Source organism: Pelodiscus sinensis, chromosome 6 (genome assembly GCF_052426305.1).
Source record: "Pelodiscus sinensis isolate ZL-2025 chromosome 6, ASM5242630v1, whole genome shotgun sequence".
Lineage (NCBI taxonomy): Eukaryota > Metazoa > Chordata > Testudines > Trionychidae > Pelodiscus > Pelodiscus sinensis.
The window spans coordinates 101,509,478-101,522,538 of NC_143057.1; the positions used below are offsets into that span (position 1 = coordinate 101,509,478).

General features: G+C 43.3%; 1 protein-coding gene across 1 annotated transcript in view; it reads left to right on the top strand.

Moving 5' to 3' along the window:
• The first annotated feature begins 5,580 nt into the window (after positions 1-5,580).
• Positions 5,581-13,061, top strand: part of LOC149524194 (potassium/sodium hyperpolarization-activated cyclic nucleotide-gated channel 1-like) — a 42,386-nt gene continuing 34,905 nt past the window's right edge. Inside the window, exon 1 of the mRNA XM_089779543.1 lies at positions 5,581-6,118. Coding sequence (XP_089635669.1) covers positions 5,754-6,118 — 365 coding nt within the window. The 5' untranslated portion in view covers positions 5,581-5,753. The remainder of the gene's footprint in view (positions 6,119-13,061) is intronic.

Genomic DNA, 13,061 nt, shown 5'->3' on the forward strand with positions numbered 1-13,061 from the left:
GCAATAGTCAGATGCCATTACTTGGATTCTAAATATTGCCATGGTGTCTTACATTGTTTCCCTGGCAGAACGAGGTGTGAATGACAATGAGTTCATGTTCTGAATGCTTAGTCAGAAAGAGGGTGCAATTTGAATTGTTCTTTCCTACACCTTCCTTGCTGATGATTCCATTGTTTTGAGTCCTATCCAACTCTATCATTAAAGCCACCAAGCAGAATAATCCAATCTGCTATTGATACACCAGAGAGGATTTGGTCACGGCTGGTGTAGAATTCTTCTTTGGTATCAGCAGCATTGTCAGGGCACACACTAATTACAGTAGCATATTGGTTCTCCACAAGCTTAAAATAGAAGCATCATGAAGCATTAATTGATTCTAGTAGGGGACAAGTTTTGTTTTGATGCCAAACCCAACACTATGAGTTTGACATTCCAATTCAGATTTTCCTTTCCAAAAGAAGGCCTATATCCTTGTTCCTTAAGATGTTCCTCTCCTGCTTGCCAGGTATCACTCAGGGCAGCAATTTCAATATCTTATTGCCTGAGTTCTTGGGCCATAATCGCAATATTATGCTCTGGGTGATCAGTATTAGGTTGGTACCCAAGAGATCTAATATTCCAAGTTCCAAATTTGATTGAACAACTTTTCTGATTTTGATTGCTACAGGATGATTCCTCTATATGCAGTAATCCAGATAAGTGTGAGGCAGGCTATGTTTGGGGCACATTTTCTAGAGTGTAAGCACAGTGGATCCTAAAAATGACTGCTCGGTCACAGTTATAACTTGCAAGAAAGCAATCCTGCTTCATCAAAATGCTCGATGACCATCTTGTAACTGTTGTCTCCATGCCAGTACATGACTAGGAGCTTCCAGATATCATGATCCTGCTGCTGTTGCCATTAGCTAGTTGCTGAAAGACTTAAGGTATATGCTTGTAGATAGTGGTTGAATGAAAGAGTCCTGTGCATGGATTCTTTTAATGAGAAGAAACTATTGAATACCAGTTTCTCCACAGATTCTTGATAGTGCAAGATCTTAATCCACTGGCAAGGAAACCAAGATGATTGGGGATCTTGCTCCCCAGCAGCTTATATCTGCCTTCACTGCTGTTGGGTCTATTACAGTTGACTTCTGCTTGATTGGCCATTAAAGGTCTCATTTCCAAGAGCATGGGGCTATGTAGGCTTATTAGAATGACTGACTGCCTGAACTTACCATGTCACAGCAACATCAGAGGACACATGTGGCTGATTTTCAATAGGGACAATATTGCCATCTGCTGTCCTCATCATGCACTGATGGTGGTGGTGCTGTTTGGACTATGACTGCTTACTCTTAACCCTCTGAAGCTTTTGAACATGTAAGGCAGTGCATTCAGCCGTATGAAGTGGAAATCCATCAACTACACAAAGAAACTTACACAGATCCAAACAGACATCATCTTCCTTTCCAAGTGAGAACAGATGAACATCATATCTAAGGGACTAAGGGTGAAAAGCCCACTGCAATCAATGTATCCCACAGACTACAGCCAGAGATTATGCCACACCCTCGCCAAGAAACTCAGGAACCACCTTATCAGCATTTTATACAACAAACAGAAGAAAATCAAGGAGGAGCTCTCAAAACTAGAAACTATCATAAAAAACCAAACTTCTATGCACACTTCATCTTTTCCAGACTTTACTAAAATTCAACAAACCACCTGCAAGGATCACTTCATTTTCCTTCAGAGGAAAAAGGACAATAAACTATCCAAACTCCTATATGCCTCAGGATCTCTCATTCCCGATACTTTCAACTCATCTAGCAACATTGTCAACCTATCCAACCACAATCTTAGTCCAGCAGAGGAATCTGTCCTATCTTGAGGGCTCTCCTGCCCCACCCTCACCTCCCACAAATATGATTCAGTTCTGTGGAGATCTAGAAATCTATTTTTGCTGCCTCTGCCTAAAGGAATATTTCCAACACACCGATGTACAACACACTGACCTGGCTGCTCCCCCAGCTAATCCCACAAGAGGAAGGCTTCTATGTGGACTCCTACTAAAGGTCATAATAAGAACCTTGATTTCTACATTGACTGCTTCCGCAAACATGCTCGAGCTGACATTGTCAGCAAACAACATATAACACATAACCTCAGCCATGCAGAACATAATCCTATATAGAGCCTCAAAAAAAAATTCTAACATCATAATCAAAAAGGCTGACAAAGGGGTGCTGTAGTCATCATGGACAGAATGGATTATGAACAGGAGGGCACCAGACAACTCACAAACACCAAATTTTACAAGCCTCTCTCCTGTGACCCCACTAAAGAATACCAAAAACCCTGAAACAGCTGCTCATGAGGCTCCCTGATGCTGCTCAGGACCAAATTTACACTAGCACTCCCCCTAGTCCCTGACCCAGGAGTCTTCTATCTGATACCCAAGATACACACACCTTAAAATCCTGGAAGACCCATCATCTCAAGCACTGGCACATTTACAACAGGATTATCTGGCTATATTAACTCTTTCCTCAGACCCTATGCTACCAGCACTCCTAGCTACCTTTGAGATACTACCAACTTCCTGAGGATGCTACAAAACATCAGGGCTGTGTCTACACTAGAACCCTTTTCCATAAAAGGGATGCTAACGAGACACTTCGGAATTGCAAATTCCGCAGGGGATTTAAATATCCCCCACGGCATTTGCATGAACATGGCTGCCGCTTTTTTCCGGCTCGGGGTTTTGCCGGAGAAAAGCGCCAGTCTAGACGCGATCTTGCAGAAAATAAGCCCTTTCCCGGAAGATCCCTTATTCCTACTTGAAAGGAATAAGGGATTCCTTGAAAGTAGGAATAAGGGATCTTCTGGAAAATGGCTTATTTTCCACAAGATCCCGTCTAGACTGGCGCTTTTCTCCGGCAAAACCACGAGCCGTAAAAAAGCGGCAGCCATGTTCATGCAAATGCCGCGGGGGATATTTAAATCCCCTGCGGCATTTGCAATTCCGAAGTGTCTCGTTAGCATCCCTTTTATGGAAAAGGGTGCCAGTGTAGACACAGCCCAGCAGTCTACCTGAAAATACCATCCTGGCCCCCATGGAGGTAGAAGCTCTTAACACCAACTTTCCACATAAAGACAGATTACAGGCTATCATGAACACCATCCCTAAAGACAGCACTGCACATCTGGTTACAGAGCTCTGTGACTCTTTGGAAGAAAAATGGACCTACAAACACCTCCTGCTTTCTACAAGTATGTAGCTTTTGCTTTCCCCTCCTCATCCCATCCCTTCTTGCTTTCTAAATCAAAACACTTCCTTGAGCAAATTTCCTCGCCCTTTCCCTCTAAGTATTTTCAATATATCATTTGCAGGTATTTTTTGTTACTACCCAACAACATGTCCTATCTCCATACCAGCAAGGATCTGGTTCTTTTATGTTGGCTGCATCCATCCCAGTAAGACTTACTCAAGAGTGCCTCTGAAAGACAAGCTCTAGACTCCTTTTTATTCTGGATAGAAAAGTGTGCTGAGCCAGTGCCAACCCTTAAAAAAGCCAGCATGCCCTACTACCCATAGATAAAACCTTGCACAGATACAAAATTTGGATCTGTATTCACATCTGTATCTGCAAAAATTATCCATGGATATCTGCATCTTCATCCACAGATGGGAATACCCATAGATATGCACAAATTTGAAGGTTCTAGATACAAAATTTGTATCCACATCCATATCTGCAAAAATGAGCCACAGATGTCTGCATTTACATCCAGGGACAGGCCTACCAATGGGGTGGAGAGCAAGGGAGCAACTGCCTCAGAGCCAAGTGATTCAAAAGGGCTTAGGGCTCTAGCAGCAGCAGCAGCATTGGTAGCCGGAGCCCTAGACCTTTTATATAATTTCTGGAGCCCTGTGAAGCATGAGTCAGGTGGCTCTGAGGGATGGCAGGGGAGGGGGCAGGATGTGACATAGTCAAAGTGGCACCATGAGCTGTCTGCCTCTAGTATCATCCCTTCCGAGTCTCCACCATTTCTGGGAGGGTGGAGCCAGCCCCCCCGCATCTTGCTCAGGGGCCCAGCAATTCTGTTGGTCCCCTATCCGTGGATGCAGATATCTGGGGATACAAAGCAGACGCCCCAGGGGATTTTCAGGGTTCTGCTCATAGAAAGAAACCACAGATAGGTCCACCTACAGGCATCACTCATTTGTGCACTCTTACAGTTTCACATATACAATAGAGTGCATGGTCAAACAGAGACTCAGAATTTCACACAAAAAAGCACATTTATTCACTGAGTCACAATCACGTAGGAACACAGTAATACATATTTTCAATATTATCCAGATAAAGTTTTGCTCATGCATATAGTATTACATAAAAAGTACATGAACCCCCCCCCACACACAATACCTTCTCTCATACATAACATACTGTAAGTCATAGTGCAAAATACAATAACATGTATACACTGTTTTACCAAACGACAGTTACAAAAACACCCAAGAAAAGTTACAGTCACGTGTGACTTTTTTTCACTGTTCAAGTTGTTTTGTAGGTGGAAAAAAATAACAGCAGTTAAGTATCTCATGCACATAACAGAAGCTGTGGAAAGACTGGGCCAATTTCTCATCTCATTTTCAACATTGTAAATGCAAAGTAATGTCATTGATGTGAATGGTGTTTCTTTGGAATAACATTTGTAATTTTATATTAGAATACATCTCTTGCTGTTTCTCTCACACATAAAATAACACAAGAGTTCAGGTCACTAATATTTTATTGTCAAGTGTTGTCAAAGTTTCCAGGAAACATAATTCCTTGTGATCTGTCAGGTAGGTACAACCTGCTCAGGACAGCTTCCTACAATATTTGGAGTTTCATATTCTGCGTCCATTTGTCATTAGTGTCCTTTTCTGCTCTGGGGGCAGGCTGCTATATCATGCTAGGCCCTGCCTCCTATTTCTTTCCTCTTTCCCAGGGGATAGCTTAAATTTTCCTATGTTTTTTCATCTGTGATAACTTTAATACCAGGCCTCCCACATACGTCAGACACAGGATTAAAAATCTCCACTCTTCCTGGGTTTCTCTCTAGTCAAATTGGTTACACAGATGCACACAGGCAGTCTCTCTCTCTCCCTTAAGCACAGAGAGACACAGAGCAGTCCCAGACACTAGACACACTCTGGCCTTACTTTGTGGACCCTACACCATGAAACAGGCCCATGTGCAACACAGGCAGGGGTAGGCGCCAGTGCTGCGCACACACACACTCACAGCTCTGCGATCACCTGGCATAACACAACAATTTAGAGTCTGTGGCTCCCAGTCGCGTGGACACACGCAGTTCCCCCTCCCCCCGAGGGGGACACGTGCAGTTAAAGGTAGACACACGGGAGCGAGGGACAGACATACGCCCTTCCGCTCCCTCCCGACCCCCTCAAGGACTGCGAGGCGCTCAATGTCAGGCCAAGGGAAGCGGGCTGCCTGGCGGAGCGCGGTGCGGCGTTGCCGCCAGCAGAGGGCAGGAGAAGGGAGCGGTGCGAGCGCCGCGGCTTCCCTCCCTCTGTCCGCGGCGAGTCAGTGCCGACTGGGCGCGCAATGCCAGGAGCAGCAGAGGGGCTGAGCTGCTGAAGGGCACCAGCGGCGGCAGGACGGGAAGGAGGGAGGCGGCCGGCCCGCTGGCTGCGCTGCCCGGACCCCTAGCGCCGCAGGAGCCGGGGCCAGGCTGGAGAGCGTTCCCCCCGCAGCATGGAGGCGGGCAAGCCGAGCTCCTCGCCCGGCAGCCGGGACGATGGCAGCGGCAGTGCCAACGCCTTGCAGGCGAAGCCGGCGGAGAAGGCGCTGGGCAGCCCGGGCGGCGGGAAGGAGCACGGCAACTCCGTGTGCTTCAAAGTGGACGGCGGCGGCGGCGAGGAGCCCGGGGCAGGCGTGGAGGAGGCCGAGGGGGCCGGGCGGCAGTACGGCTTCATGCAGCGCCAGTTCACCTCCATGCTACAGCCCGGGGTCAACAAATTCTCCCTTCGCATGTTCGGCAGCCAGAAGGCGGTGGAGAAGGAGCAGGAAAGGGTTAAAACTGCGGGGTTCTGGATCATACACCCCTACAGCGACTTCAGGTGAGTAAGCGCCCCCCCCCATCCCTCGGGGCCAGGCGCACCGGCACCTGCCTTCCGCACCCAGGGCCCCCACCCGCTCCAGCGTGGCGGCTCCCCCTGCGGAGAAAGAAGGGGGCCCTCCCCCCGGGCAGCGCGCTGGGCAAACTTTGGCACGTGAAGAAGCGCGGCCAGGCGTGCAGCGCGCCGCCCCCCATTGTGTGCCCTTACGGCGTGTCTCAGGGTTGCGCGGCGTGGGGTCGGGAGGAGAGGCGTGTGGGGCGCTAGGCAGGAGCTATCTGGGAGCCGGCGGCATGGCCGTGCGTAAAGGGTGGCTGGGTCTGTGTCCACCACTCGCACGCCCCGGGAGAGCCCGGCGTGTCGTTTGGCAGCTCTTGTCTTCTGGCGCCTTGTGAACCTAGTGCATGGCCAGCAGGCTGTGCGAGGGCAGGACCAGAAACCCAGCGCTGTGCTGCAAGTCCGAGAGAAAGAGGGAGGAAGGGGCGGGGGAGTCCAACCCTTTCCCCTCCCCAGCCTTTCCAAACGCTCGGCGACCTTGGCTACCAGTCGCTGATTAAAACTTTAGGGGGTCTCATCCGGTCCCAGATCTGTTTAATAGAGCTGCATGGGGGAAATCGGAAACAGACCGGGTAGAGAGGAGACGCTCAAGACGACAGTTGGTGCGGAAATAGTCAATCTGGAGGGTACTTTTTGCCAATCAGGGCATTGTGTGACGGTTGCAAACACTAAAGCTTCCACTTGAGACAGCCACGCTCATGATACCATCTACATGTTTTGTTAGTCTATAAAGTGCTACCAGACCATTTGTTGTTGTTTTTCTGTAACAGACTAATTTGGCTACCCCCTTAAAGCTCCTGTAGAGTGAGAACTTGCGGTTCGAGCTTTGCTGTTTCATACTGAACATGGCGTGAGCTGCTCAGAAAGATTTAAAGATTATATATTCATGTGAATAAAAGGCATGGACTTGAACAGGGACTAGGTGGACTGAGGGGGAATGGAAGTTTGCTCAGGTTCTTTTCACAAAAGGTTTTGTTCCTACTTAATTTACTTCGCGCTTGAAAGTCATTTAGCGAGCACTCGCCTTCTTGAGCTATACAATGCTATATCCTGGAGAGATAGAAAACAGGTAGAATTTCTACCCGGTCCCTAAGCGGGAGCTAGCCGTGGTGCTGAATGGGATGGTTTCTGTAAATTCCTAGCCAATGCTGAGCATAACCTTGGAATCTCTGCCCTTGTGTTTCCTGGAATATAGAGTAGATCTCTGTCCATATACTGTATACAGTGGAAAATATAACTGTGCTTTTCCTAGCCCTTTAAATGCTGCAGAAAGGATGCAGAAGAAGGAGGTAATGTTAAGAATCCCTGACCTTTTCAGTTGAATCCATTGATAGTGGATTTCCAAATTCACGAGCTCTGTCAGATAACACAAAGCCAAGAAGGTTTTTTAGTATTCTCAGAGTAGAGAAAAATGACCTTGCCCTTACCAGGAATAGATTATTTTGTTTCACATAGTGTCATTGTATTATGCCAGGAATATATTTAAGCACATGCTTCTAAGGAATTCAGAAATCATTTATTCATTTATATTTTTTTCACATACTATACACAATTTGCATATGACTTAAGTATCTTATAGACTTTAACTGCAAATGCACTTAAAAATAAAATCAAATAAAATTGGAGTACAATATGACCTTTTTATAGTTAAAATGGTAAATGCAGTATTCAGTTAGAATGTTAATTTATTTGATTGGATATTAAACATGAAAATACACAATTACATATAATATATTTATAAAAGATACAACAATAAACATATAGGGAGAACTATGGCTGTTAAAATCAATTAAAATAAAAAATAGTTCACTTTTACAACTTTAGTAAGGATTGTTTGGATTTATTTATAACATTTATTATTCACAATTATAGTAGTACATTTTAAAATTAGTATTGTGTTTAAAAGGGTTGATTGCATAAGTAAGCAATTTTATAAGTCTGTGCATATGCACAGAATTGTGTCTGTCATAGGAAGGGATACACTTGTTTAAATCGGATAGTTACACTGTTCTGTTAAAGAAATAAATAAGCTAAATAGTACATTTTCCAAAGGAAGCTAAAGAAAGATTCCTATTAAATCCTTGGTTCCAAAGGGACTATTTGGAGAGTGATGTGTCACTCAATAGGATGTACTGGAACCTTGCATTCAAGCTTATGTAAAGAAGAGCACAGTTATACTTTGGCCTTGATCACTATGGGAAGTAAGCTGCATTAGCTTTTTTTCTTGGAATAGTTGTATTTCCTTTCCATGCTAGCTCAGCTGCATTGGCAGGTGCATGGGAAGAGAGGAGAAAGGAGTCAAGGCTCCACCTATTTTCCTCTTGTCCACCCACACCCTTCCTGCCATGGCGAGGGATGTAACAGTCTGCACAGGGTCTGTGGATAGTATGAATAGGCAGTTAAGGAGGTTCATTATATCCACTTGTTTCTGTATATGAGTGAGCAGCCAGACTCACAGTTCAAACTGAAATGAGTAATGGTGGCAGAGTCTCAAATTTTAGGCTAATATAAAATGTGAGTATCTTTTACTGATATGATTATTCCTATTAAAGTCAAGTTGACTACTCCTGTGATGAAAATTATTTAGGAGAATAAGTAGTCACAGAAATGGGTCAGTAAGTGATATACTCAGAATAATATTTTATTTGATATTAGTTTAGGAATTAAATAGAAACATTTTATGCTGATAGGCTCAGATGAAGTAGATGACAGGTATACTTATGGTATTCTAACATGCAGTAAGGACTGGATCCTCACAATTTTTTTTCCAAGGAAAGCAAATGGTATTCTACCGTGGGTAGTATTGGGTTTGATATGTGCTTATACTAGCTGTACTTTGCAAATAGATAAATAAGAAAGGGGCGGGAGAGAAATATATTTCATGATGTCAAAACTACCTTTAATCATTCATGCGGATTAGTTCTACAGCTTCTCTTCTGAAGTTTAGCGGTGGTTCTCAGGCCAGCTCTATACAATTTTTATACGAATATGACTATTTCAGCTAGAGGTATGATGTTTATTGGAATAGATATACAGGTTGAATATCTGTAGTCCGTCACTCTCTAATCTGGCAACATCTGTGGTCTGACATGATTTTAGTTAGCTAGATGTCCATTTATCATTTGTGTGGCCAAGTTTCCCACAGTCCCATAAAGTTTGTTTACAATCACCAGTCCTGGGTCTCAGTGTTCTGTGCTATTATTTAGCTCTAATTTATCTCTAAATGTCTCCTAAGAGCCCAGCAAGCAGTGGAAGTATTGATTATGCTGCTAGACAATAACGACCTCCCATTATTTGGCAAATTCTCTGGTTCGGCACCAGGTTAGTCCCAAGAATACTGGACTAGAGAGGTTCAATCTGTACTTGTACAACTGCCTTAGTGTGAATGCAGTTGTACATATAAAAAGAGACCTTATATAGGTATAGCTTATTTCCCTTTCTATTTAGAAATAGAGATATCAATATATAGACCTTTATACTAACATAACTGCGTATCCTTAGGATGACTGAACCACTTTAACTCTGCAAAGTAGGGCAATTCTTGTGTGCAGATGAGACCTGATGATACCTTGGACTCAGAATTGCACTATGAATTGCATTGATAATATGGTATACAATCATTTTTCCTTTCATTGTGTTCCTACTTAACTTTCCTCTTCATGTTTCAATTTGACTACCAAGAAAATATTATAAAAACTAAATATTTGCCAGCATATGTCTGGAAAAATACTGAATAATATAGCTCCTAAAATAATAAAATTATTAGTGACTAATGCAATCAATAATACAAAATGTATAGGGATTTTTTAAAATGTCACTATACAAAATAAATTTGGCCATCAAGCATGAATTTAAAAAACATGTCAAATGTAGGCAAAATCTGAACTGGATTGATGTAAGTTTGTATTGTTGTTTTCCTCTGCTGCGGAAAATTTTCAGTGAATCACACTTGTTTGTAGCATTCCTTTTTGCTTTAGATAAAATATTAATAACATTTCCCCTTAAAAATACACATTTACCTTTCGTGTAAGATTACCTACTACAAAATATTTTGTTGTGTGAATATCATACTCTTAAAGTCCTTCATTCGCCTTCCTGACATTTTTTAAATGGTGTGAACAGCAGTGTGGAAAGCTCATTGCAGAATATGTACAAACTCAGTAATTTGATTCAGTTACTAAAATACTTGCTGTGTTTTGGCATCATGTTTTCTGAAAGCATTAACTTATCTCTGTTCCCAGAGAAGTCTGTGTTCTCCATCAGCTGTGTATGCTTTTGGGGAAAGAAGTTCCATAACTATTACGTAGTTTCCCCGTAAAGGGACCATTTGTTTCCGGTAGTCTCTTGCAAGAGAACAGCTCAATCTTCTGGGGTTTAATGTCTAATTAGCAAACCATTATGTAAGCTGTGTACTAAATTCATGTCAGAAACTCTGTAAAATGCCTCCATTTATTTCTTCACAATCTAGCAGTAATTACTGAATCTGTAACTCTGGATAAAATTTCCATTTGACTGCGATAAACACACTGTTGTAACTCATACAAGTGTTTTGGTTACTGTGTGTTTGTTGAAATGATGAGTGTGTCTTCTGTGGGATGTAAAGCATGCTCAGATCAATTGAAGTCAAAAGGGTTACCCAGGTAAATGAGAATTGCAGGATTGGGTGCTTAATCTATCAAGCATGCTGTGAAATAGAACACAGATGAGGAGACATTTGTGTTACTTTGAATGACTCATTTGTTTTTGTGTATGCTTTAATCATTTGATAGTATGCTGATTATTGTATTTAATGGTTAACCTTGAGGTACTGTGACTTACTCATTATTCACTTCCTCTATTAGGGATGTTTTATATGGCTGATTTTCAGTCAGGTGCTTGCCCCCCATTATTCAATCTTTCAATATTTAGAGCCATCAGTAGTCCTTTTAACATCATTGGGACTGCTAATTTGTGTTAAGGCCTCAGGGTCAAGCCCCATAAAATCTTTCTTTTACATAAGACAGAATCACAACTCAGCTCACATCTTCATAGAATCTATGCAATTGTGCACAGATTATATAATATCAGCCAATATACAAATAAGAGTGAATTAGGAAACACAAGAGAATCTTAGCATTTACCATGGTGAATATCTTCCACTATACAAAAATGGCATTAAATTCTTGGTAGTATTAATTGTCAGTATCCCAATACTGAAATCTTCTATTTTAGGGCTGTGTCTTCCGCAGCTGCTTTTGTGGAAAAACTTGCCAGTTGTCTACACTGCCTGCTTGAATTTCCGCAAGATCACTGACTTCCTGCTGTCTGAAATCAGTGCTTCTTGCGGAAATACTATGCTGCTCCCGTTCGGGCAAAAGTCCTATTGCGCAAAGCTTTTGCGCAAAAGGGCCAGTATAGACAGCTCAGATTTGTTTTGCGCAGAAAAGCGTCGATCGCGAAAATGGCGATCAGGGCTTTTTTGCGCAAAAGCACCTCTAGGTTGGCATGGACGCTTTTCCACAAAAAGTGCTTTTGCGGAAAAGTGTCCATGCCAATCTAGAGGCTCTTTTCCGCAAATGCTTTTAATGGAAAACATTTCCGTTAAAAGCATTTGCGGAAAATCGTGCCAGTCTAGACGTAGCCTAGGACTTCAAATCCTCTTTCTCCTTTTATGATACCTGACAAAAAAAAAAATAAAGCCAGTTCTAACACTTCAGCAAAATCTTTTGGGTTTTGTAAATGGAAATGGGGTGTACCAAATCTAAAGCTTAAATGCAACTAGTATTAAATAGTAGTGGTGTTTGTTTATATTGCATCTACTTAGATCCAGAAAAGTCACTTAGTCCAAGTTTTGGCTTCATTGTGATCCACAGAAATCCTGCTAAACCCAGTAGGGATTCACACTCACTTGATGTGTTCGGAATAAATTTTTTCTAGGTGCCCATCAGTCTGTCTCTGAGCTTGTGCATTACTGCATCTCAAACTGAGGTCTGCGACACTTGGGAATCCCTGAGAATACCCCAGGCAGCCCTGTCCATCAACTCCTTCCCTCCCATCACCAACTCAACAGTTCCCAGTGGCTAGGAACTGCAGCCAATGGGAGCTGCAGGGGCAATGCCTAAAGGTAGGGGAAGTGCATGGAGACCCTTTCCCTCACGTAGGAGCCTCTGCCAGTGTGATGTGTCAGTTGCTTTTGGGAGCCACCTGAGGCAAGTGCCACCAGTTTGGAGCCCATACACTGCATCCCCTCTTGCATCTCCACACCCTGCATCTAATCTCCCTTCCAGAGCCTGCACCCCACACTTCCTCCTGCACTCCAACTCCCTTTTCAATTCTAGTGAAAGTGAGTGAGGTTGGAGAAGAGAGAGTAATGGAGGGAGGGGGGATGGAGGGAGTGAGAAGCCTCAGTGTAGGGTGTTGTCTCAGGGAAAGGGGCAGGGCTGAGTAGGAGTTTGAGGGTTCCTGAAAAATTGTAAATCAAAACAGGGATCCTCAGGTTGCTGAAGTTTGAGAACTGTTGCCCTAGAGCAATTCACAAACCTAAGGAAGATAAACATTCGGCTGCATATGGACACCAGCTGATATAAATTGCATATGGAGCCTGAGCCAATATTTATGCTCATAGGCTTCCTGTTAGTTTGGATCCCATTGAAATCCGGTCAGAGGAGGTGGTGGTGCAACCCAATTTATTATATGCTTTAGCCCAGTAGTTAGACCATGTACAAGGAAAGTGGGCAAACCAGGTTTGATTTCCCTCTCATTTTCTAACACTAATATGGGAATTCTTATGAACAAAACTTGTACAGTACATGAATTCTTCCTTTTGTACTTTTCACTGAGCTCATCCTACTACATTTGCTAAGAGCTGACATGACAAAATTGCAGCCTTAACTCAGTTACTGAAGCATTC